Source organism: Protopterus annectens, chromosome 10.part0 (assembly GCF_019279795.1).
Source record: "Protopterus annectens isolate FY-2018-M chromosome 10.part0, PAN1.0, whole genome shotgun sequence".
Lineage (NCBI taxonomy): Eukaryota > Metazoa > Chordata > Ceratodontiformes > Protopteridae > Protopterus > Protopterus annectens.
Genome location: NC_056744.1, coordinates 1,213,584,857 through 1,213,608,520, shown reverse-complemented (window position 1 = coordinate 1,213,608,520; position 23,664 = coordinate 1,213,584,857). Strand labels below are relative to the sequence as shown.

At 43.1% G+C, this 23,664-nt stretch overlaps 1 protein-coding gene across 1 annotated transcript in view; it reads left to right on the top strand.

Annotated features, from left to right (window-relative positions):
* AXDND1 (axonemal dynein light chain domain containing 1) overlaps positions 1-23,664 on the top strand; it is a 2,684,234-nt gene that overhangs the window by 1,166,889 nt on the left and 1,493,681 nt on the right. Inside the window, exon 11 of the mRNA XM_044085955.1 lies at positions 7,046-7,150. Within this exon, the coding sequence (XP_043941890.1) occupies positions 7,046-7,150 (105 nt within the window). The remainder of the gene's footprint in view (positions 1-7,045; positions 7,151-23,664) is intronic.

Sequence of the window (23,664 nt, the reverse complement as noted above, 5' to 3'; positions counted from 1 at the left end):
GTGGTACAATTGACTGGGGACACATGGCTGAAGTGACAGTCAGCTGCAGAGAAATATGGCTGTTTGCAAATTCCCTGTGGGCAAAGAGAAGCACATACTGCCATGCTCACAGCTTTAATAACCAAATGCATGGAGGCAGAAGAAGTAATGAGTGTTTTGCTCAGTGTAGAGTACATACTTATGTAACTACAGCATGTAGAAGTGTGCTACAGTATGGAAGAACTCCTGCAGGCGACTGTAGTCACATTTATGCTCCAGTATGCATTTTTTGTAATGTTCCCTAGAGAATGTAAAGGGGGTAATGGTCCACACACACCGTTTATAAAGGTACTGCCCATTGTGCACTGCATTTGTACTGCCACTGACATGCCCTCTGGCCAGCCTGCTGCTGATGCCTGCCATAATGCCTGCTGTCTCATATTCCCTTGGGGACCATGGACATTGTTTTCCCCCTGTGACTTTGATTCTTGAAGTTGTGGGCATGGCAATACATTCTTCTCTTTGCACACAAGGAATTTGCAAACAGCCATATTTCTCTGCAGCTGACTGTCACTTCAGCCATGTGTCCCCAGTCAAATGTACCACAGGGAAATGTCTTGCTACCTAGGCGCCTGAACCCAAAATGGGGTTCAGGCGCCTAGGCAATGAGACATTTCCCTGTGGTACAATTGACTGGGGACACATGGCTGAAGTGACAGTCAGCTGCAGAGAAATATGGCTGTTTGCAAATTCCCTGTGGGCAAAGAGAAGCACATACTGCCATGCTCACAGCTTTAATAACCAAATGCATGGAGGCAGAAGAAGTAATGAGTGTTGTGCTCAGTGTAGAGTACATACTTATGTGACTACAACATGTAGGAGTGTGCTACAGTATGGAAGAACTCCTGCAGGCGACTGTAGTCACATTTATGCTCCAGTATGCATTTTTTGTAATGTTCCCTAGAGAATGTAAAGGGGGTAATGGTCCACACACACCATTTATAAAGGTACTGCCCATTATGCACTGCATTTGTACTGCCACTGACATGCCCTCTGGCCAGCCTGCTGCTGATGCCTGCCATAATGCCTGCTGTCTCATATTCCCTTGGGGACCATGGACATTGTTTTCCCCCTGTGACTTTGATTCTTGAAGTTGTGGGCATGGCAATACATTCTTCTCTTTGCCCACAAGGAATTTGCAAACAGCCATATTTCTCTGCAGCTGACTGTCACTTCAGCCATGTGTCCCCAGTCAAATGTACCACAGGGAAATGTCTTGCTACCTAGACGCCTGAACCCACTAAAATGACCTTATCATCCAATGCGTACAGTTGAAGAAGTTGCTGCCCTTATGCCAGATGCCACTGTTTTTTCTGTCTAAGATGCAAAAAGTTCATTTTGGCAAATTATTTTTGATCGAAAATCTTCCTTGCTAACCACTTTCAGTACACCATTTGGAATGTACAGATTTTTAAGAATGCCATTTGGGAGAAATTCTGCCAGTGATGTCTTCCAACTTGCGATGGAACAAATTTTTTTCTGGCTCTCCTTGTGCTATAATAGATATTCTTGTAGGAGGCAATGGTCAAGTCGAACATGATAGAAACGTCAAGAAAGTTCTGGAATGTGATCTTGATGTGAATCTTAAGCTGAATCCTCAGAAATGTAAATTCAGGCTGCAGGGAGATACTTATGTGGTTCATTTGTTTACCAGTTTAGGTTTATGACCAGATCCTTCCAAGCAAACTGCAATTCTTGAAATGCCAGCTCCAGAAAATGTCACAGCCTTACAGCATTTTCTTGGCATGGTTAACTATTTGGAGCAAGTTCATTCCAGCCTTGAGTCAAATTTCAGCACTGCTAAGAGAGCTGACACACAAAGATGTAACCCGGTCCTGGTTAGAATAACACCAATGAGCATTTGATGTCCTGAAACAGAAAATTGCCAGTCCACCCACTTTAAGATTTTATGATGTTTACAAACCAGTAACTCTTTCCTGTGACGCTTTAAAGTTTGATCTTGGTGCAGTCATTCTTCAAGAGGGTAGATCAGTAGCCTATGGATCCAGAACTCTAACCTAAACCGAGATGCACTATGCTCAAACCGAGAAATAGCTTTTGGCAATTGTGTTTGCATGTTCAAAGTTCCATGATTATATTTATGGCCGAACTATTCAAATTGAGACTGACCACCAACCTTTAGTTGCTATTTTGAAAAAGCCAATGCACACAGCTCATGTGAGATTGCAGTGCATGATATTAAAATTGCAAAGGTACAATTTCCACTTGGCTTACAAAAAAGGCAATCCTCTTTATCTTGCTGATACTTTATCCTGATTGCCCAGAAAACTACTGAACAGCATGAGAATGAGAAGCCTGGTTTTGAAGTCATGGAAGTGAAAATGTTTTCTTCCACACATCTTGATGAGCTTAGAACTCACACAGCTTCATATCCAATTCTCCAGAAGCTCAACCACTTTATATCTCTAGGATGACTGTCAAAGCAATCTTGTTTATCAGTAGATGTGCAGCAATGTTTTCCTTACAGAGGCGAGATTTTGATGGAAGATGGTATCATCATGAAAGGTCCAAAAGTGATTGCTCCAAAATCCTTGCATCAAGTGTATATTAAAATCTTGCATCTTGGGCACCAAGGAACTGATTCTACCAAAAGAAAGTCAAGAGGACTAGTATTTTGGCCTTCTCTGTCAAAAGATATTGAGAAGGAAATCTCAGCTTGTTCTGTTTGTAATAGTACTAAACCTTATCAACAAAAAGAACCACTTCAGTTAAGCCAGATTGCTGAACTACTTGGTCGACAGTAGCTACAGAAATTTTTGAATGGAATCGTCAACATTACTTGGTATTAGTAGACTCTTCAGATTGGTTCAAGACTGACTTACTTCCTAACCTAACTTCCAGTACGGTCATTACAAAATTGAAGAGGCATTTTTCTGTCCACGATAGCCGCACAAAGTTGTTTCTGACAATGGCGCACAGTTTACAAGTCAGCAGTTCAAAAGATTTGCTGAAACTTAGGACTTTGTTCGTGTTACTAGTAGACCTGAATGCTCACAATCTAATGGCTTGCCTGAATGTGCAGTTCAAAGTGCAAAACAGCTGTTGGAGAAATCCAAACAAGATAATACTGATTTTTTTTAATCTGCTTAATCTCAGAAACATTCCTTGCAATAATTTATTTCATTCCTGCTCAGAGACATATATCGAAACAAACTAGAACCACTCTACCAGTCAGTAAGAATTTGTTGATCCTGAGTGCTAAAATCAACAAATCAGTAAAAGCTCAACTCCTAAATGAGCGTTTGTCCCAAAAGTCCTACTATGACAAAACCAGCAAGCCTCTGAATCCATTAAAAGAAGGAGAGATAGTGAGGATGCAGACAGCAAAAAGGATTTGACCGAATAGGACTTGTGAAACAGTTGTGTGAGGAACCAAGATTGTACAGCATTGAGTCACAAGGTATGGAATTCAGGCGGACGTGGAAACATTCACTACCTCTGTCCGAGCCAGTGTTACTGCATCTTGCCTGTAATGGAGACTCTAATTCATAGAGTGATTTGTCCAATGTTCCCATTCCAGAGAGCATTTTATCATCTGTTCCTGTTCCTGAAAGTATCCCTGAAATTTCTGAAACAGAACATTCTCCCCTGACTGCTTTGCTAAACCGAGTTCTGATAATTACATTACGAGGTCAAGATGTGTCTCAAGACCTAGTCCTAGATTCACGGCAACCCGGGCATGATTGTTATTGTTTGTATATGTCTGTATAATTTGCATACTCATTTAATTGTCATTCTTATTTGCATGAGAGAATAGTCAGAGAGGGAGGATGTAGATCAGAGTGTTATACCTTTAAGAGCCATTCCAGTGTATGGGCACGTGCATATAAGTACTGAGCACATGCAAGCAAGAGTGCTATTTTGAGTGAGCAGCTGGAGTGAAAGTATGTATGTGTGTAGCAGTCAGTCAGTTAGTTAGTTCATTTAGGTTTTATGTTCCATTCATCCATCCCAATGTGTTTGTGTGTAAGGAGCAACTTAAACTAACACCCAAGCCTCATTGTCTTATTTGAATACACAAGACGAGCAATAAGACATATTCTCAAAATGCAAAAAATAGGTTGCAGTACTTGTCAAAACAGGAGTGGATATAATCATTCATAATATTATATTCTAATATCATAGCAGAATGACTGTATTGTGCATCCATGAACTGGCATGAGACTGTCGTAGGCCTCCATAGGAATATGAACGTAGATGATGGAAACTCTGGCAAGGAAAGAATAGCACATAAAGTTGGCAAATGCAAATATTATGATTTACTGTTACTCTGACTTCTCCTTGAAGATACGGTGTTATGGTAAGTATCTTACACATTAATGTAATTTTCACTTGCACAAAATGCCCGTCTTTTCAGAAAATCCTTTGATACCTATCGTTTATTCAGTTGTCTTCCTTTTCTGTTTTGCTTATAATGTTATTACCTTGGTTATAACTATGTAACAGTTGCTTGTGTTATTGATTCCATTTCCAAAAGAACAGTATCACACAGTTTTAGACCAAAAATGATGAACGACAACACACACGGCTGACTAATTGCGAATAAAACATGTATTTATTACATAAAACTAAAAACAATAACAAAGTCAGTAAGTGGTTTCACGTGGATCAACCATGCTTCTTCAGACCTTTAAAATCTTTCAGCACCTCATTCAATTTAAATAAAACCAACTAGCTCATTAGCTAATGAAATAATACATTGTCATCGTAACTAGTTACTATCAGGGCAGCTTAAAAAACATTCAGAGCAATCTAACATACATTACAACACTCAAACTAAAAATATAATAATTACATACCATTCAATATTCAGTACATAGCACATCCATAAAATGTAAATACAAAACATAAACCTTGTTTTCAATGCCAAATGAATCATCCAATCAACATCCCATGGTATTGCGAGATTTCGCTCTCTGTGTCCATAGCAACTAACGAACTAAAAGAACATATGCTCCATGCACATAGAGCTTACTATATAAAACATTAGTGAACTAACTTTCTATCTTTCAAGAATGGTTTCAAACTGACAGCATCATTCAGCCCAAAGCCCTTGTCGGCTTGCAGCTGAACGATACATTTCTGTTCTGCCTTCTCTGTCAAGTTCTTAATATCACCCAACCTCCCATCAGTATATACCACTTGCATAACCGTAAATTTAAACCAATGCTCATTCCCTGCTTGTTGTGAATGTCTCGCTAGAGCACTCCTCATATCCTGTATATTTGTGTAATAAATGTGCTCTCCGATTCTATATTTCAAGGGTCGGTTTGTTTTACCCACATAGAACTTCAGGCATTATACACACCTAGCCAAACAGACTACGTTTTTCGTAGTACAATTAGCATAACATGGAAATTTAAATACTCACAACGTATAAGGATGTGTAAACTTATTATCATTCTGGATATAGTGACAATATTGCAATTCTTGCAACAAAGTGTCCCTATTCTATTAGAAATTGTTTGGGTGATATTAAGAACTTGACAGAGAAGGCAGAACAGAAATGGATCATTCGGCTGCAAGCCGACAAGGGCTTTGGGCTGAATGATGCTGTTAGTTTGAAACCATTCTTGAAATATAGAAATTTAGTTCACTAATGTTTTATATACTACGCTCTATGTGCATGGAGCATATGTTCTTTTTGTTCATTAGTTGCTATGGACACAGAGAGCAAAATCTCGCGATACCATGGGATGTTGATTGGATGATTCATGTGCATTGAAAACAAGGTTTATGTTTTGTATTTACATTTTATGGATGAGCTATTCACTGAATATTGAATGGTATGTAATTATTTTATTTTTAGTTTGAGTGTTGTAATATATGTTGGATTGCTCTGAATGTTTTTTAAGCTGCCCTGCTAGTAACTAGTTACGACGACAACGTATTATTTCATTAGCTAATGAGCTAGCTGGTTTTATTTAAATTGAATGATGTGCTGAAAGATTTTAAAGGTCTGAAGAAGCATGGTTGATCCATGTGAAAGTGCTTACTGACTTTATTATTGTTTTTAGTTTTATGTAATAAATAAGTGTTTTATTCACAATTAGTCAGCCGTGTGTGTTGCCGTTAGTCATTTTTGGTCTGTTTTGAATTTGTTGTGAACTGTGGCAACTTTATCCTTGGCGGTGTAGTTTCCTCGGGTCTATATTATTTCTTTGATAGCTTAGGTTGTCGAATGCTTAATGATCGACACCTAAGTGTTGAAGTTTCAAAATTGTGAATTGGGAAAGAATTTGCTAGGCTATCCGGAAATAAAATGAACTTTTCAACCTAAATATAGTGGGGGGCTTTGCCCTCCACACCCCCCGACATGGGGGCTGTGCCCCCCAACTAAATATACCAACGCTGAGATCGCTCTACATTGGGGAAAGGGCAAATCCTCGATAATGGCTTATATGGCCGTTCATAATTTTGAAACTTCAACGCTTAGGTATCGATTATTGAGCATTCGACAACCTAAGCTGTCGAAGAAATAATATAGACCCATTTTCTCTTTCTTGGTATCACACAGTTTTGTTCTATTCTTACAACGATTGTTCCACCTGTCATGCTAAATTGTGCTGAATTAACCTTGCTAATCATCACTGCTAGGAAAGTATCTTGACATAAGTGGTAGAAAGTGTTTAGCATGATGGCCACCCTGACTATTATGTTTTATTATGTTAGGTAGCTGCAAACATTTTGTTATGCATCAGTGGTCCATGTAATGCTGGTTTAGAACATATCTGACTGTGCCGAAAGAAGCTTTAAAAGGGGAAATGGTTTAGTTAAATAGTGTTATGGCTAACCGCACCTTTTGTCAATCTGAATTGCAGATATACCATCAAAAGGAGGTTTTAATCAGTGGGAAAATGGTATGAGTGAAAACAGGGAAAGACATAATTAAAAACAACTTGTATTATATAGATGCATCATTTGCATATTTATTTTACTTCATCTGAATTCTATACTTTTTTCACTCTTTTTCCTTTTGTTTTAGAGAACTCTTTCAACTTCGGGAGCGAGACATGAAACTGACAATGGAGGTAAAGAAGGCTCAGAATGAACTGACCCAGGCACTAATACAAGCAAAGAAGGACGCAAAGTAAGTGAATTCAGCACTTTACAAAGAGTAATAGATGTAGCATGATTTGGTTAGAAAGATTCTGGGATGGATATTGAAAATGGCTGTGCCCAAATTAATAAGGTGCCCTTACTCAGTAATAGTGGTTGAATCAGTTGTGGAGAATACCTGAAATAGATCTGTTCACCTACTTTCAAAACTGACAACTGAACAAATTCTTATCCACGACTCCTTTCAAGCAAGCCTGAAAAACAGATGCATTTTCACGCCTGTGGTCAATAATGTTCCTTTATTAATTTCTACCCTTGCCACTGATATCCAGAATAATTGTGAAGATTAATAAGGAGTCTCCAGAAATCATTGAAGTTACTCCCTTTTAGCCTGAAGAACATTGGTTCTCCCTTCTTACCAAAAGCTTTCTCACATACTGGACCTACTCACACAAGACAGGGGTTGTTTAATACATGCCTGTCTCAAACAACTTTAACTACTTGACTGGATGATTCAGTTTTGATTTCTTTTAGGTACCTCTTTCATGTGGACATGAAATAGTTACTAAAGGAGACAGGAAAACCTGCCACTAGAAAGTCTTATATTGGCAAGTGGAAAAGATTTTCTAGTCAGTGCCTCGACAATAACCAGGGTCCCATCAGGGATTTATGTACTAATTCTTTTCCTCTGACTTGCCTTATTCATCTATCTAGGTACATTTTGCAGACATTTCAGCAAGTCTGTCCATGGATCCTCCCTTATATTTTCTTTTTTTTTATCAAAACAGTTTTTGAAGGGTGTTTTACATCTCAGGCCTCCTAAAAAACAGGTGGCTCCTTCCTGCAATAACTTTGTGCTGGAAAAGTTAACTTTGTCTCCCTCATCAGGTATATTTAAGGTTTATCCCATGGAAGATTGTACTCTTCATTGCACTGATATGCAAGAATAGTGTATGAATTGCAAGCTCTCATGGTGGGTGAACCCTATGTGATCATCTGATTTTCCACATAAATATGGTATCACTGTGAGCAAATCCCTTATTTATGTCCATAGTTGTTTCAGAGTTTGCTTTGACTCAAGCCATCAGTTTCCCTCTGTTTTATCCAAATCCTCAGAACCAGGGAGGAAGGATTCTACATACTCTGAATGTGCATAAGGAACTCGGGTACTATCTTGGCAGAACTATGTCCTTTAGAAAAGCTGATCAGCTGTTAATTTCTTATGACAGTACAAAGAAGAGAAAACCAAAGTCAAGAGTATTTCAAGGTGGCTCTGGTCAGCTATTGCCTTTTGTTATTACCCTCATGGCAAATTGATTCCAGACAGTATCAAGGCACATTCTTCTAGAGCCTTGGCATCAATGAAGGCATATTGGAAAGAGGTGGACACTAGAAGCATTAACAAAGCATTACAAACTAGATTCCTTTTCCATGTCCAGGGCTGGCTTTGCTAGGCCCGTTCTCCAGGGGCTTCTGGATCCTTATCTTTCCTTCTCCCTGCTTGGATAGACTTTGGTAATCAACCTGTATAGTCAAAAGGCTACTGCAGCAGTAAGAATGATGAACATAGTACAGTTGTATAATCCATCACTGCTGCAGTACCCACCTACCAACCCCTTCTTTTGCATAAAGTTATTTGTGTGATATAAAGTTTTTGGCTTTCTGTTATAGTTTTAGTGGTTCAGGATGGATATTATCTTTGTTTCATGAAAGATAATATCTTTGTCTCTTTATGGACAAGAACATTCTTAAGATTTCTTCGATCTGACTGGTGCTTTCCCTTCAGACTTAGAAGCAAAGTTTTTCCTAGGTGAGAACTAAGAAATAGTCTGGTGAAATGACTCTGTAGATATCCCTCACCTGCTCTGTTTTGGATAAAGAGAATCTATTTTGCTCGCCTTTTTTTCAGTAATCCTTTAAAATGGTCAAGAATGCAGACTTTTACCACAACTAGATTTTTTTTTACAGATTAGTAGCTGAAAAGTATTCTCAAAAGGAGATTATACATATCCCTTTCCGTAGCAGCAGACTTGACATAGTTTCTGATTTTTTTTCCCATTTGTTTAGTCAGGAACTCTCCTGCTCCTCTCTTAAAAATATACTGTTGTGCAGGATCTGTAATAAAACATGGAATTGTACTAATTTAATGTTCAAATATCTAAAAATACACAAACATGGAAAATCATTGAAAAAAATAAAGCAGTGTTTTTGTAAGTGGGAGCAAGCCTTCTTGCAACCCTGAATGGCTTGCACCCCCCCCACTAATTAAATATACTAACTGTGAGATTGCACAACAGTGGGTAATAAGGAAATAAGGAAAAACTCCTTACCCCACTCTCACACTATGGCATCTCACACTAACAGCCAGCAACTCAGCTGGTACTCAGATCACACACAAACACAAGCACATACATTAACACGCACACACACACACACACACTCATTCATGTACTTGCATTTTCATACACACACACACACACACACACACACACACACACACACACACACACACACTCATATACTTGCATTTTTACACGCACACACACACACACACACACACACACACACACACACACACACACACACACACACACACACATTCAAACACCCATGCAGATAACTGATTTTCCCTTTATTTTACATAATTGACCAAGTAAGTTTGATGTAATGCAGAACAAAAGTAAAATCTGCCATGTGCATTCCAGGTAGTTGAATGGCATGGGCACCCTTTGTGCAATATTAACCCAACTCCCTTGATAGCTCCTTCCTTTTTCTAGTATATCTTAATTTTTTGACTTAGGAGGACAGCTTTATTGTTAACCATGCCATGACTTAATCATGTTTTTAATTTACTGATATTAATATTCATTGAGTTATACCTGCTTTTTGTAAATACAGGATGTTAGTATACACTAAACCATTTATCTGAAGTAGTTAACTTCATTTGGGCATCAACCTATGGGTCTTCGGATCCATATCAGATCTGAGCCGGCAGTTTTCAACAGCAGAGATCCGAGCTCCAAGCTCCTCCCCTACCCATAATCCCCTGCCAACCCTCCGTGACCTCAGATCTAGTTTGCCGTGGTTGAAGCCAGCAGCTTGATCCTTGAGTTCCAGGTGTTAGTGAAGTTTTGTGAGAAAAATGTGATCTTTTCTTTACCCTTTCTGTCAAAAAAGAGTGGTGTGTGTGTGATTAGCTTCCCCTTGTAGTTGTTCCCTTCAAATTTATTTTCAGCTTATTCCCCCCCCCTAGCGAGAGCGTTAGGGCATGTGTCTGTGTGTGATTGGGGCCTAGTGTGTGTGTCTTTCCTTACAGTAATGTCTGAGGTCCCAAAGACATTTTTTTCTAAATGTACCGAGTGTGGCCATAAGCTATCCCCAGCGGATGGCCACACTCGGTGCGTGTTGTGCCTTGGGGTTGAACACCTCTCCTCTGGATGCACTATTTGCGCGGCGTTCAACCCCAGGGCACTTAAGAACTGGAGGTCGAAATTGATTCTGGTGGGTCTTCTTCCCCCGGACTCGGCTCCGACCTCTGGTCCCCCCATGGCGCCTGCCGCAGCTGCGGCAGTACCCACGATTGCTTCCCTTCCCCTGGCCGGGACTCAACCTCCCACCTTGGGCCAGGAGGATAGGGAAGCCAGAAAAGAGAAGCATAGGGAGAAGCACCACAAGCGGCGGGCCGAGGCTTCTACATCAGCCCCGCCAGCTAAGCGGGCTTCTCCCTCCAAGACCTCCGAGCCTTCTCCTTCCCGGATCCGGTCACCTTGCTTCTCACCGGGGCCGGAGGAGGAGGAGGCCCGAACTCCCTCAAGGTCTTTGAGGCGGCACTCCCGTCCCACCTCGGTGGCCTCCTCTAGGTCTACTAAAAGCCTAACGGACACAGATTTGGACCGGATGATGAGAAGATTCCTCCAGGCCCAACTGCAGATGGGAGTGCTCTTGCCTCCCCCCCCCCTCCTGGGGGGAGCTGTACCCCTTTTTTTGTCCCGATCGCTCCTTCTCCAACCCGCTTCTCTGGTTTGGAGTCCTCGGAGCTGAGCGGCGTTGGAGCCGGGGGGGTGTCGGCGCCGATAGTATCGGGTACTTCGGCGCCGACAGTGCCCTTGAGTCTGTCGGGTCCCTTTTCGGCGGATCTGAGCTCTCGGAGCCAAGAGCTGAGTTTCGGATCCGAGGATGTCAGTCTGCCTTCGGCTCTATCCAGGTCTGAGCAGACTGGCCCGTCGGATCCAATAGCGTCGGCGCTGGCCCCGATCCGCTTGTCGGATCCGAGGGAGGGTTTGCTCTCAATCCCAGAGAGAGCAGCTCTCCTTCGGCTTTCGATGTGGTGGAGAGGGCTCTGTTGAGGGATTCCAGGCCCCCGGCCACAGCTACGGCTCCGCCCCGCACTCCCTCTCAGTTGGCACCGGCTTCCATCACCTGGCCCCAGGGACAGCCTGCTCTAACATCCCAGGTAGTTCCCTTGTTGGGACATGATGAGCCTGGTGAGACCTCCTCGGACAGCCCCCCCGAGGAAGTCCCTCACAAGCGCAAGTGCAAAAGGAGACACTTGGACTCCCCTGAGTCCTTAACCGAGGACACAGATTTGGAGGAAGGGGAAGGCTCCCCAGGATCACCCCCCGAAGATGTCTCCTTCAGAGACATCATGGAGATGCTCAGGATAAGGGGAGGGTAGTCCAAATCTGTGTTCCTGGAGGCGTTTGAAGCACGCCCGTCTACCTCTTGGGTGTCCCCTCCAGCTGACCCCCGGTAGACCTGATCACTACCAGGGCATGGAAGGAGTTGGACACTGGGAGCCCGTCCCGAAGAGACCTGACAGGATTCTTAGTCCCCCCTCCGACAGAGTGCACTGGAGTAAGGGATCCCCGGTAGATGCCATGTTGGTGGCGGCGGACACCAAGAGGGAACTGGCCCAAGAGGTCTATCCTCCTAGCAAGGAGTCTCGGGCGATGGACCGCCTTGGGAAGTGAGTCTTCAGTTCAGCTACCTTCTCGGTAAGGTCACCGAACTACATGGCACATGTCATACGGCTCCAGCGAGACCTCATTAAAGAGTACGCTGGGTCGCCCCCGGAGTCCATGTCGGCGGAGGACAAGCAGATGTACTCTGCCTGAATGGCCACTCTTTGGTCGATTTCTAATACCTCTATGCGGCTACTATCCCATGCTATGGAAGGAGCCACTAGAGCTAGGGAAGCGGGCGTCGTCATGAGGCGACAGGCGTGGCTCCGACACTGTGATTTCGCGGAACCCTTTAAGGCATCTTTCGCTAATGCCCCATTCGATGGTTCTGCCCTCTTTGGCAAAACCGTACGCGAAACTTTAGTCCAGAGTGAGAAGGACGGGAAGACATTGTCTGCCGTCGGAGTCCGCTTCTCTGCTCCCCAGAGGTCTTTCTCCAAGAACCAAAAGGGACAGAAGAAGATGTGGTTCCGGAAGTCGCAACAGTCCCGTGATGCTCCGGACACCCAGTCCTTCCGAGGCAGAGGAGGACAGGGTGGACGCCGCCCTAGAGGCAGAGGGGGTCCGAGGAGTTTTGGGTCCAGAGAATCGTTCTGTGATCGGCCCACGCAGCAACCCTGAGGGGTTACCCGACTGCTCCACTCTGGAGGCAGTCGGGGGTGTTTTTCGAGGCACCTGGCAGCTTGGGAGTCCATCACAACAGATCGCTGGGTGCTTCATATCATATCCAGAGGTTACCAAATCCCGTTTCTTCATCCCCCTCGCAATCCCAGATTCCTCCCCGATGTCCCCCCCCGATCAGAGGGAGGCCGCAGATGTGGAAATCCAGCAGCTGCTAGAAAAAAGAGCCATTCAGCACGTCCCCCCAGACCAGTTCGGATCGGGCTTTTACTCCAGGTTCTTCTTGGTGCCAAGAAAGACGGGGGACTTAAGACCAATCCTCGATCTATCCCTCTTGAACCTATCAGTAACCAAGGAAAAGTTCCGGATGGTCACACTTCAATCTATTCTCCCCCTTTTGCAGGAGAACGACTGGATGTGCTCTATAGACCTCAAGGATGCGTACTACCACATCTTGATGGACAGACACTCCAGGAGGTTCCTTCGCTTCCGGCTAGGAGCCAGCCATTACCAATTCAGGGTCCATCCCTTTGGTCTCACCACAGCCCCCAGGGTGTTTACCAAGGTTTTGTCAGTGATAGCAGCCCACCTGAGACTCCAGGGAATTCAGGTCTTCCCCTACCTGGACGACTGGCTCCTGACCGCCCCCCACAAGGCATCTACTATGCGCAGCCAGGGACTCCTTCCTCCGTCTAGCTCCACGGCTGGGGATCATAGTCAATGTAGAAAAATCTTCCCTTCTGCTGACACAAATCATAGACTTTATCGGGGCCAGATTGGATACAAACCGGTTCCTAGCCCTCTTGACTTCAGACCGGCTTCAAACTCTGAGACTCCATGTGCAGGCCATTCTTCAATCTCCAGCTCCCTCAGCAGTGTTGGTCCTGAGGGCCCTAGGGTCGATGGCAGCTGCCATCAACCTGCTGCCCATGGCGCATTTGAACATGAGGATCCTACAGTGGACCCTCCAAGTCCAATGGTCCTTCCTGCATTACCCTCTAAACCATCCCATTCACCTCAGCAGTGTTTGCAGGAAGGCCCTTCTGTGGTGGCTCCAATTCCCGGACCTCCTCAAAGGTCGGCCCTTTGTTATGCCCCATCCCCTAACCACAGTGACCACGGACGCCTTTCACCTTGGATGGGGGGGCATTGTCTAGGCAGGACAGTCCAAGGCATGTGGAACCACACGGAGACCTCACTGCATATCAATGTCCTACAGATGAGGGCGGTGCTGTTGGCATTGCAAGCACTCCAGAGCCTTCTCCCCGTTGGGAGTATTGCAGTCCAGACGGACAACATGTTGGTAGTCTGATATATCAACAAACAAGGGGGAACCAGGTCCTATCCACTTTGCCGAGAGGCCATGAGAGTGTGGGAATGGGCGATCTCCACCAACCGCTTTCCTCATAGCGATGCACATTCCAGGACGGTCCAACATCCTTGCGGACAAACTGAGTTGCACGATTCTATCTCCATACAAGTGGTCTCTGAATCCCAAAGTAGCGAAACAAATATTCTCCAAATGGGTCAACCTTGTTGCGATCTCTTCGCTTCTCCCTCAAACACGAAGTGCAACGACTACTTTGCTCTAATTCCCCCACCCAGGGAATCCCCCCGAGACGCTCTGGCTTATGCTTGGCCGCCAGGTCTCCTCTGTGCTTACCCTCCTCTTCCTCTAATGCTGAAGTTCTTACAGAAATCCAGACAGCTGGGGAGCAGAATAATCCTCATTGCCCCATTCTGGCCTCGTCAGGCTTGGTTCCCTTATTTACGGTCTCATCTAGTGAATCCTCCCTGGATTCTGGATCCCATCCCGGATCTGATCTCGCACCCGTTAGACCTCCTGACCCCGAATCTGGATGATCTGAAGCTCACGGCTTGGTTGCTCCAGTTCCAATCCTAGCTAGGACTCCCGGTATCTCTTCCCCGGTCAAAGCTATCTTAGTGGCGGCCCACAAGCCGTCTACTAGAAGACTGTATGATAGCAAATGGAAACGGTTTTCTATTTGGGCAGAGCAACAAACTTTAGACCCTTTTACGGCTCCGTTGCCTGCGGTGTTAAACTTTTTGTCAGGACTTTTTAACCAAGGAGCCAGCTTGTCCACGGTCAGAGTTCAGCTGGCAGCTATTTCGCACTATCACGTGGGGAGTGACCTAGGCCCTTTGATTTCAACCAGATTGTGTAAGGTCTTTTTGAAGGGTACCTTCCTACTAAGACCCCCGGTGAAGGATGTAGTCCCTCCTTGGGATCTAGCGCTTGTGCGGCAGGCTTTGACAGCTCCTCCCTTTGAGCCTGCAGCCTCAGTGGATCTCAAACTATTATCCTGGAAGACAGCATTTCTTGTCGCTATCACTTCGGCCAGAAGGTGTCTGAGCTACAAGCCCTTTCCGCCAAGCCGCTATATTTGATCTTTCACAAAGATAGAGTATCCCTCAGGACCAATCCCTCTTTTCTCCCTAAGATTGCTTCTGAATCAAATATCAATCAAACCATTAATCTACCTGTCTTTTTTCCCAGTTACCAACATAAAGGCGAATACAAGTTGCACTCGTTGGATGTTCATAGACAACTACATTTCTATTTACACAGAACAGTTGGTCATAGGCAATCAGACCAGCTGTTCATTTCCTTTGCAAAATCTAATTTTGGAAAATCAGTTTCAAAAGTCACACTGTCTAGGTGGATATCACAGTGTATTCTTCTAGCATATGAAAGTTCTGGCCGGCCCACACCCCAGGGAGTCCACACCCATTCTACTAAGTCAATTTCCACATCTGCTGCATTTTGTTCTAGGGTTTCATTGGATGAAATTTGTTCGGCAGCCACTTGGGCTTCATCTCATACCTTTATAAATCATTATAAGTTGGACCTGGTCTCCAGAGGGAGAGCATCCTTTGGCTCTGCAGTGCTCCGGAACATCCTTCCATGAGGACCTCCCAAGAATTAGGTAGCTGGAGACTCTGTCCCATAGGTTGATGCCCAAATGAAGTTAACTACTTCAGATTAAGAAGTTATGTACTCATCATAATGTTCCATCTGAGTAGGTAAACTTCATTTAGCAGCAACCATCCCTCCCTCCTTCCCCCTGACCATCGGCTATTTATGTTACTATTTGGTCATCTGATTGTATCGAGGTCAGACCATAGGCTGGATATTTGGTGCAGGTCTTGCATTAGGCACACTCGATCTGAGGTTACGGAGGGTTGGCAGGGGATTATGGGTAGGGGAGGAGCTTGGAGCTCGGATCTCTGCTGTTGAAAACTGCCGGCTTGGATCCGATATGGATCCGAAGACCCATAGGTTGCTGCCAAATAAAGTTTACCTACTCAGATGGAACGTTATGGTGAGTACATAACTTCTTATTAATGATTACATTCATATCTGATATTGCTCTGTTATGCTTAATAAAATGATTAGTTTTCCTTATTTTAATCCTCCCAAATTGGGGTGAAAGGATTTTGTCTATTCCAGTCTTCAGTATCACCTGCAGAGTTGTATCTCCTTAAAAGAGGAAGTTGGAAAATGTTAGCAGACCTTTATTTATTTCGCTCAGAGCCCAAGTTCAATATTCTGTAAGATGAACAGATATTTTCAAGCTGACTTCGTATTGGCATTAATTCTGCTAGAAAGAGCAAACCTGACCTTGTCAAATCCCATTCCATCAGAGGAGCAGGTACCTCTGTTACCTTTATAGAGGCATTTCTACTGTAAACAATTGAGAGACAGCAATTTGGTGATCCAAGCTCACCTTTACTAAACACTGCATCCAGGCTGCAATCTAAATTAAAAGATGGTGGTGCTGCTGTTGCCATTCAGATTATGTTAGCAGTGGCTTTCTTCTCCAATTATTTTTGGTGCTCTCCACATATATTATGAGCACAGGAAAGGCATAAAAGAAGGAAGCATGCTGTATAGTTTTCGGGGTACTCATCATAATAGAAGATGATCGACTTACTTTTTAAATTTTAGTATAAAGTCTATTCATCTTTTCCCCTAATTTTATGTGATTAGTTGTATACTCCTTCGTACATGAGTCCTATTTATCCTTGTAAGCCACCTTTCACAAGAGTAGTTTGACTGCAGTATCTGTATTGATGTATGTTACAGCTTGATAATCCTCACCAGACTAGGTGGATGCATTGAGTGGAGGTAGCATCTGTGCAGGAAGTGGAGTGGGATTTTGTGGCCGGAAATCTAGTGGAAGTTTTGGCAACTGTCACCTCAATGGAAACATGGTGAGGTATGAACTTTTTCATGTCTGGTAACGTGCCACTTCTGCTGAATTATCCTGAAAGAGGAAACTTGTGTGTGCTTGGTTATGAGCTTGTAAATGAAGAAATTAATGTTGCTCACATCATACAATTTTCAGTCTGTGGATATTCAGAGTATGCCTTCTTCTGTCACAATACTAGAAACAAATCTGATATTCTTGTTGGCTAATTGCATAGTTTCAATTTCCAGATTGCCTGTCCGATTTGCTTTTTATGTAACACAGTATGTCTTCCACTGCTTGAAGCCATTAATAGTTTAACAGTCAACTACCTATTCCATGCATCAGTAAGGTCAAACAAGGTTGTGACAGGATGTCAGCTTACTTTACTGGTATAACATATGATAGGAGCAGGAACAGCAAGGAAAGTCTGTTTACTATTATTGCACGTTCCTCACAAAATGTATTTCATTCTGCTCCCCTGTTGTTCCATTTTACTTGTCATACCTGTTAACTGTTCACGCCACATTTTTGTTATGATAACATTATTTATCTGCTTGCTGTCTCCCCTTTTCACTCCAAATCCATTTTTTTCCACTCAAAGATCATATGTTCATATTCAGTCCATGGTACCATTCTGAATCCCTAAATTAATACATCTATGTCAGGGTGTATAACTGGGAGAGTATGCAGCATTATGGGTGGACTGTTTCCTGTTTATTTCATGTAGACTGCTAATACTGTGCCAGCACTCACCTACAGCACCGTGGAGCCTAAGGGATGAGGGCTGACGTAGATGCTGAATGTGCGTGAAAATAGATGAGACACAGTATCTTACAGTCTAAGAGATATCTCTTGTGCAGTGCACTGTAACCCTAAACTTCAATGCATTTATTCCTTGTATTAAACATTTTCTTTATCAGGAACTTTGTGCCTTTTATTGTTACTGTGCAGTGTTACTAGTGTATCCTTTTTCACGCTTCTGTTATTCTTTTAGATTTTAGTAGTTGCACCTAATACTTTCTTCATTTTCTAGCCGATTTCTGCACCACTTCATTATAAGTGGCGAATAAATTTATGAACAAAGTCACTCTGTGGTATTGGCATCTGTAGAGTGTAACCAGCTATGGAAGGTTTTGCAAATACATAGTGTGATCCAAAATCTTTCTTTTGTTTTTATTTTCAAAATCCATGCTACTTATCTTTTAGGCACTTTAATCTTTAGTACAACTCACTGAGTGAGAAAATGTGTTTAAGATTTCAGATTTGTTAATTTAAATTTGAGAGAGGAAACTATAGATGTCATTTGAAATGCATCTATTCTGTATCAGTATCATCTGTGATAAGAGAATTTGTATGTGAGATTATAATTAAAAGGTGAACAGGAATATGTTATTTATCTTTTTATTTATTTATTTTTCCCTTTGTTGACTGAGTTAGTCCAACTAGGCTAGTGGCCTCTTTTTAGGGGAAACTCAAGGTGGTATTTATACTACTAAGGGAAGTTTGGCCAGGATAAGCAAAGAAGAAGCCTAAGGGAATCAGCAGCATGGAGGAGGAGAGAAAAACTATGGAAAGTTTGGAGGTGGAAATGAGAATTTAGAGAAAAATGTGTTCAATATGGAGTATCAGAATGCAGATAGATTCTGTGAAGTGGATGATACAATGAACAGTGTTTAGCTGACAAAGCAAACAATGAAGTAATTTAGTCTGAGTGGTACAGATGACAAAATTATGTTCAGAATGGCTTGCAGATGATGTTGTGTTGATAGTATTTGAGCAGGATGATCCAGGTGACAGTCCTATTATTTCATGGTGTACAATGGCAATTAACTTTTTTGGAAGTGTTTAGGATTGTAATCTGGAGAAGAAACCTAGTAATGTAGCAGGGAGATAATCCAGCAGTGACACAAAGTAAAAGAAGAAAGCATCAACAAACTGAGGAGTCCGGTTTTGTGGCAGCAGAGAATGTGGTAATTGAAACACATGCAGCAGTGACAGCAGACAAAAAACAGAGCAGCAACAAAGTGTACGTAAAACTTTTTTTTTTTTTTTAAATAAGAGAAGGCTAACTGTGAGAATAAGATTAAAACATGACAGATATTATGCATGGGACAATCTGGTAACTATGCAGGGTTTTAAAGTTCAGAAAATTCAGTCTTTTATACAAATAGGGACAGAGACGTTTTGTTTGTGGCTTAACTTTTGAAACTGAAGGACTGATGATGAAATTTCCAGAACGGTGTAATGAGCATTTATGTATGTATGCATTTATTTGCCTTTGTTGACTGGGAAAGCAGAGGCCCGGGAAGAATGACATAGTTCAGTTACATATTCAAAATTAAAATTTTTATACAGTTTCCTTTGGAAGTAGTATTACATTTGAATTTTGGAGCAAAGGAGTACAGTATGGTAAGCTGCCAAGGAAAGATTAGTCTACAATTATAGTAAAAAGTGGGTTTAAATCATTCTTACATAAAGATGGAATTTTGTCAGCATCAGATGAAAGGCAGAATGCTTTTTGTGTTGGACACATACAAAATGCCACCTACTGACACTATTGATGCAGTTGGAGTGTAGAAATTTATTTTGAGGAGTATGTTGTGTCAATTCAGAGTGATGTTCTGGGAAGTACTAGTGTGAGCAGAAGGTATTATTTGATATTGTCTTTTTCGACTGTCCCTCAACTGATGGGTCTCAGATCTGACCTTGGATCCAACTTTAATCACTTTTCAGACATAGTATCCATAGCTCAAGCTCCTTCTCTTACCCATAATCCCTTCCAAACCTTAGATCTCATTTGTTGCTCGTAGAGTCAGAAATGATTGAGGTAGCTCAAGTTCAGATAAGTTAATTTTTTTATCTTTTGCAGTTGTCTTTCCAGTCTTTTTGGAGTCATTCCATTTTCTATTTGTTCTTCCTCCCCAGATAGCAAAAAAAAAAAATAATAATTTTGTAGTATTTCTTTTGGCATAGGCCTTGCGCCTACTTCCTCTTTCATTCTTGCTAGTATTCTAGTTGCCATTGTTGGTATCTTCTATCCTTTTATACCCTTTGTGGAATTTTCTTGGTACCATTGCTCATGTCTGACTTTTTTTGGGGCTGCTGTGTTGTTATTTCCTTAGTTGTAGTTGTCTGCAGTTATGTCAGACAAGCCAACTGGCCTGAAAAAGTGCACTTCCTGTAACCATAAGATCTCCACCTCCAATGCCCATTCGGAGTGCATTTATTGTCTAGTGGCTGCTCACGTTGATTAAGATTGTGATGTTTGCTTGGGGTTCAATCACAGAGCCTTAGTGGAGTGTGGAAATAAACTGATGTTGAAAGGTTTGATTCCTTGTTCTTCTACTTCTTCTTCTTCTGTGTCTGGAGCTTCCCCTTCTACAAATAAGCCTGTGGATAACTCTAAGGGCGACAAAGAGGAAAAGGCACCTAAAAAGGCAGTTGCTAAGTCTAAGGAGCCAAGGAAATGTTCCCCTGATTGCTGTTCTCACTCAGCTCCACCTGCTACAGTTTCAAAGACCTTGAATCAGTCTACTTCCTCAGATGCAACATTTTGCTCTTCCAAGTCACCTTTTAGGAGGCAATCTGTTTTTTTCCCCCTAGAGCCAATACCTTCAAGACCACACTACTCTATTCCATAAGACATGCCCCATAGGGGTTTGAGACCCCTGTCTACTTCATCATCCTTCAGGTCTACTAGGAGCCTGTCCGAGGCAGACAGGAACAGAATGATGAGTAAATTCCTGTGGACCCCAAAGTCAGTTGGGACTTCTTCCTGCTCTGTCTCCCATTGGACCCCTTAGCTTTGCACAATCTCAAACCCCTACTGTTGCTCCTACTCAGTCCACCCATCAGTTTCATATGTTTCAGATCAGAGATTATCAGTTCCAGATACAAAGATTTAGTCCTCTTTGACTCCAGAATCTTCTTTTATTCAGCCACCACTGACTGTGTTGGAGCCTGAGGGATCTCGGAGCCATAGCCTTGGTGCCAGATCTGGGGTGGGGCCTCGACTCTGAGACTCTCAGAACTGTTTCTTCCCCTTGGAGCTTTTGTGTTAGATAGCTTGTCTCCAACATCTGCCTCAAGGCAGGGTCAGAGGGGTTCTATGGGCTATCCAAGTTAGTTGGCTTCAGCTCCTACTGGGGTGGATATTGGTTCTCTCTCGACTTTTGCCTTTGAGGCAGTAGAAAGAGCTTTCTCCATCTGAAGAAATGAGCCTACTCATTCTGTTCCATCTGGACAGCCAGTCATTTCCAGTCTTGAGGCAGTCCTAATATAGGACTGAGGACTTCTGAGTCTTCAATGGATTATGCCTCTGTGGAAGTTCCCCATAAGTGCAAGTGCAAAAGGGGGCACACTGACTCCTTGCAGGAGTCACTAATAGAAGACACTGATTTCAATGAAGGGGGAGGAGTCCACCATGTAACCCCTTGAGGACATCTTATTCAGGAAGATCCTCAAACTTCTGAGACAGAAAGGTGGTTGGTCTTCCAAAGCCCTTTTCGAGGAGGAATCAGTGTTCCTTGAGGCTTTCAGAACTGGCATGGCTACTTCCTGGGCTGTCTCCTCATTGGAAGAAATGGTGGATTTGATTTCCTGTTGGCCATGGAATGATCTGGATGTGTTAGAACAACTCCTCAAAAAATCAGATAAGTATCTGGTTGCACCCTGAGTCCATGCCCACTGGATTAAAGACTCCCCAGCCGATGCTATGGTGATGGCGGCATCCACTAAAAAGTATCTTGCCAAGGAAAGTCCTACTGTCAGAGAGTCCAGGGAGTCTGACAGATTTGGGAAGCAAATTTATGCGTCAGTGACCTTTGCTGTCTGATTTCTAAACTATTTGGCACATGTTATTCAGTGGGACTTGACCAAAGAATTTTCCAAGTCCCTTTCTGGGTCCATGTCTGAGAAGGACAAGAAGACCATGGTTTCCCAACTGGTCATCTTTCAGTCCATCTCATACGTCTCCATGGTTCTAGTCTCCAGTGTTACTGAGGGTTTTAAAGAGCTGCAGGCTCAGGTATTATGATTCGGAGGCATGCATGGATGTAATTATATGATTTTGCGGAGCATTTCAAGACATCCTTCATCAATGTTCCTTTTGATGGAATAACTCTGTTTCAACCCAAAGTTAAAAAGAATTTCTTCAGGAGGAAACAGGATGAAAAAAAATCCTGTCTGCTGTAGGAATATGTTTTTCTACCCTCAGTGGATCTTTTCTGGAAACCACAAAGGGGGGTAGGAAGATTAAGTACGAAAATCACAAGGGTTTTCCCAAGACTTCTACAGAGATTGATCCCCCCACTGCAGATGGGGAATCTCCAGTGGTAGACATTGCCCATGTGGCAGAGGAGGCCCACAAAACCATGGCTTCACAGGCCCATTTACTGAGAAGTCTTATCAGTTATTCTGAACGATTGTTCGACTGCTGCACTCTGGAGGTATTTGAGAGCACTTATCTCTGCACCTGGAGGCATGGAAGGTCCATCACCAAAGATGTCTGGGTGCAGACTATAATTAACAGAGGCTATTACATTCCCTTTTCCCACCTTCCCCCAACAAAATAGAGGAGATTTCCTAATGTGCCACCCCATCAAAGGAAAGATGCAGCCTTAAAAGTCAAAAAGTTGCTAGAAAAAAGAATCATCCATAAGGTCTCACTAGACCAGTCTGGGTTCAGAACTTATTCAAGACTCTTTTTGATGTCAAAGAAAAATGGGACTTCAGGCCAATGTTGGACCTAAGCCATCTACATCTGTTTGTAAAATACTCAAAGTTCTGAATGGTTATAGTTCAGTCCATACTTCTGCTTCTGAGGAAGGATGATTGGATGTGCTCAGTAGATTTCCAGGATGCGTACTATCACATCAAAATAGACAGATGATCCAGTAGATATCTTCACTTCCAGCTAGGGGCCAGTCACTTCCAGTTCAGAGCCCTGCCCATTGGTCTCACCACAGACCCGCAGGTGTTCACCAAATGTATGGCAGTGGTTGCAGTTCACCTGAGATTGCCAAGATTCTTGGTGTTTCCCTACCTCGGCAACTGGCTCCTCACCACTCCCACCAGGCATCTATTAATTCACATCAAGGAATACTTACTCTGTCTATGCCTCAATTTGGGCATCACAGTCAATTACAGCAAATAACACCTGTCCCCCACTCAAGTCCTGGAATTCATGGGTGCTTACCTGGATACAATTTCTCAGATAACACCACTACCTCGATCCAGACTTTACAACAACAGGCTGCACATCTGTTGTCTCTTCAGTGCCCCCAGCCAGACTAGTTTTACAGCTGCTCAGGTCTGTGGCCGTCTCCGTAACACAGGTGCTATTGGCAAGATTTCATATAAGGGTGCTACAATGGACACTGGCTGTCCAGTGGTTGATAAGATGACAATACATGAATTTTCCTATTCAAATAACCAGGATTTGCAAAGTCCCTTATGGCTGACCCTTTGTTCCACCCTTGACCAAGGCCACTGTGACCACAGACCCTCCCAATCTGGGGATGCACTACTTGAGACAGATGGTTTGGGGCACATGGTCCCCTGTAGAGGTCATTCTGCACATCAGTGCTCTAGAGAAGAAAGCAGTCCTCCTACTTTTGCAGGAATCCCAGGATGTTCTTCCTCCGGGGATGATTGCTATACAGACAGACAACATGTCAGTAGTCTAGTACATCAGTAAATGGGGGGAACCCTCTCCTATCCCTTGTATCAAAAAGCAATGAGAGTGTGGC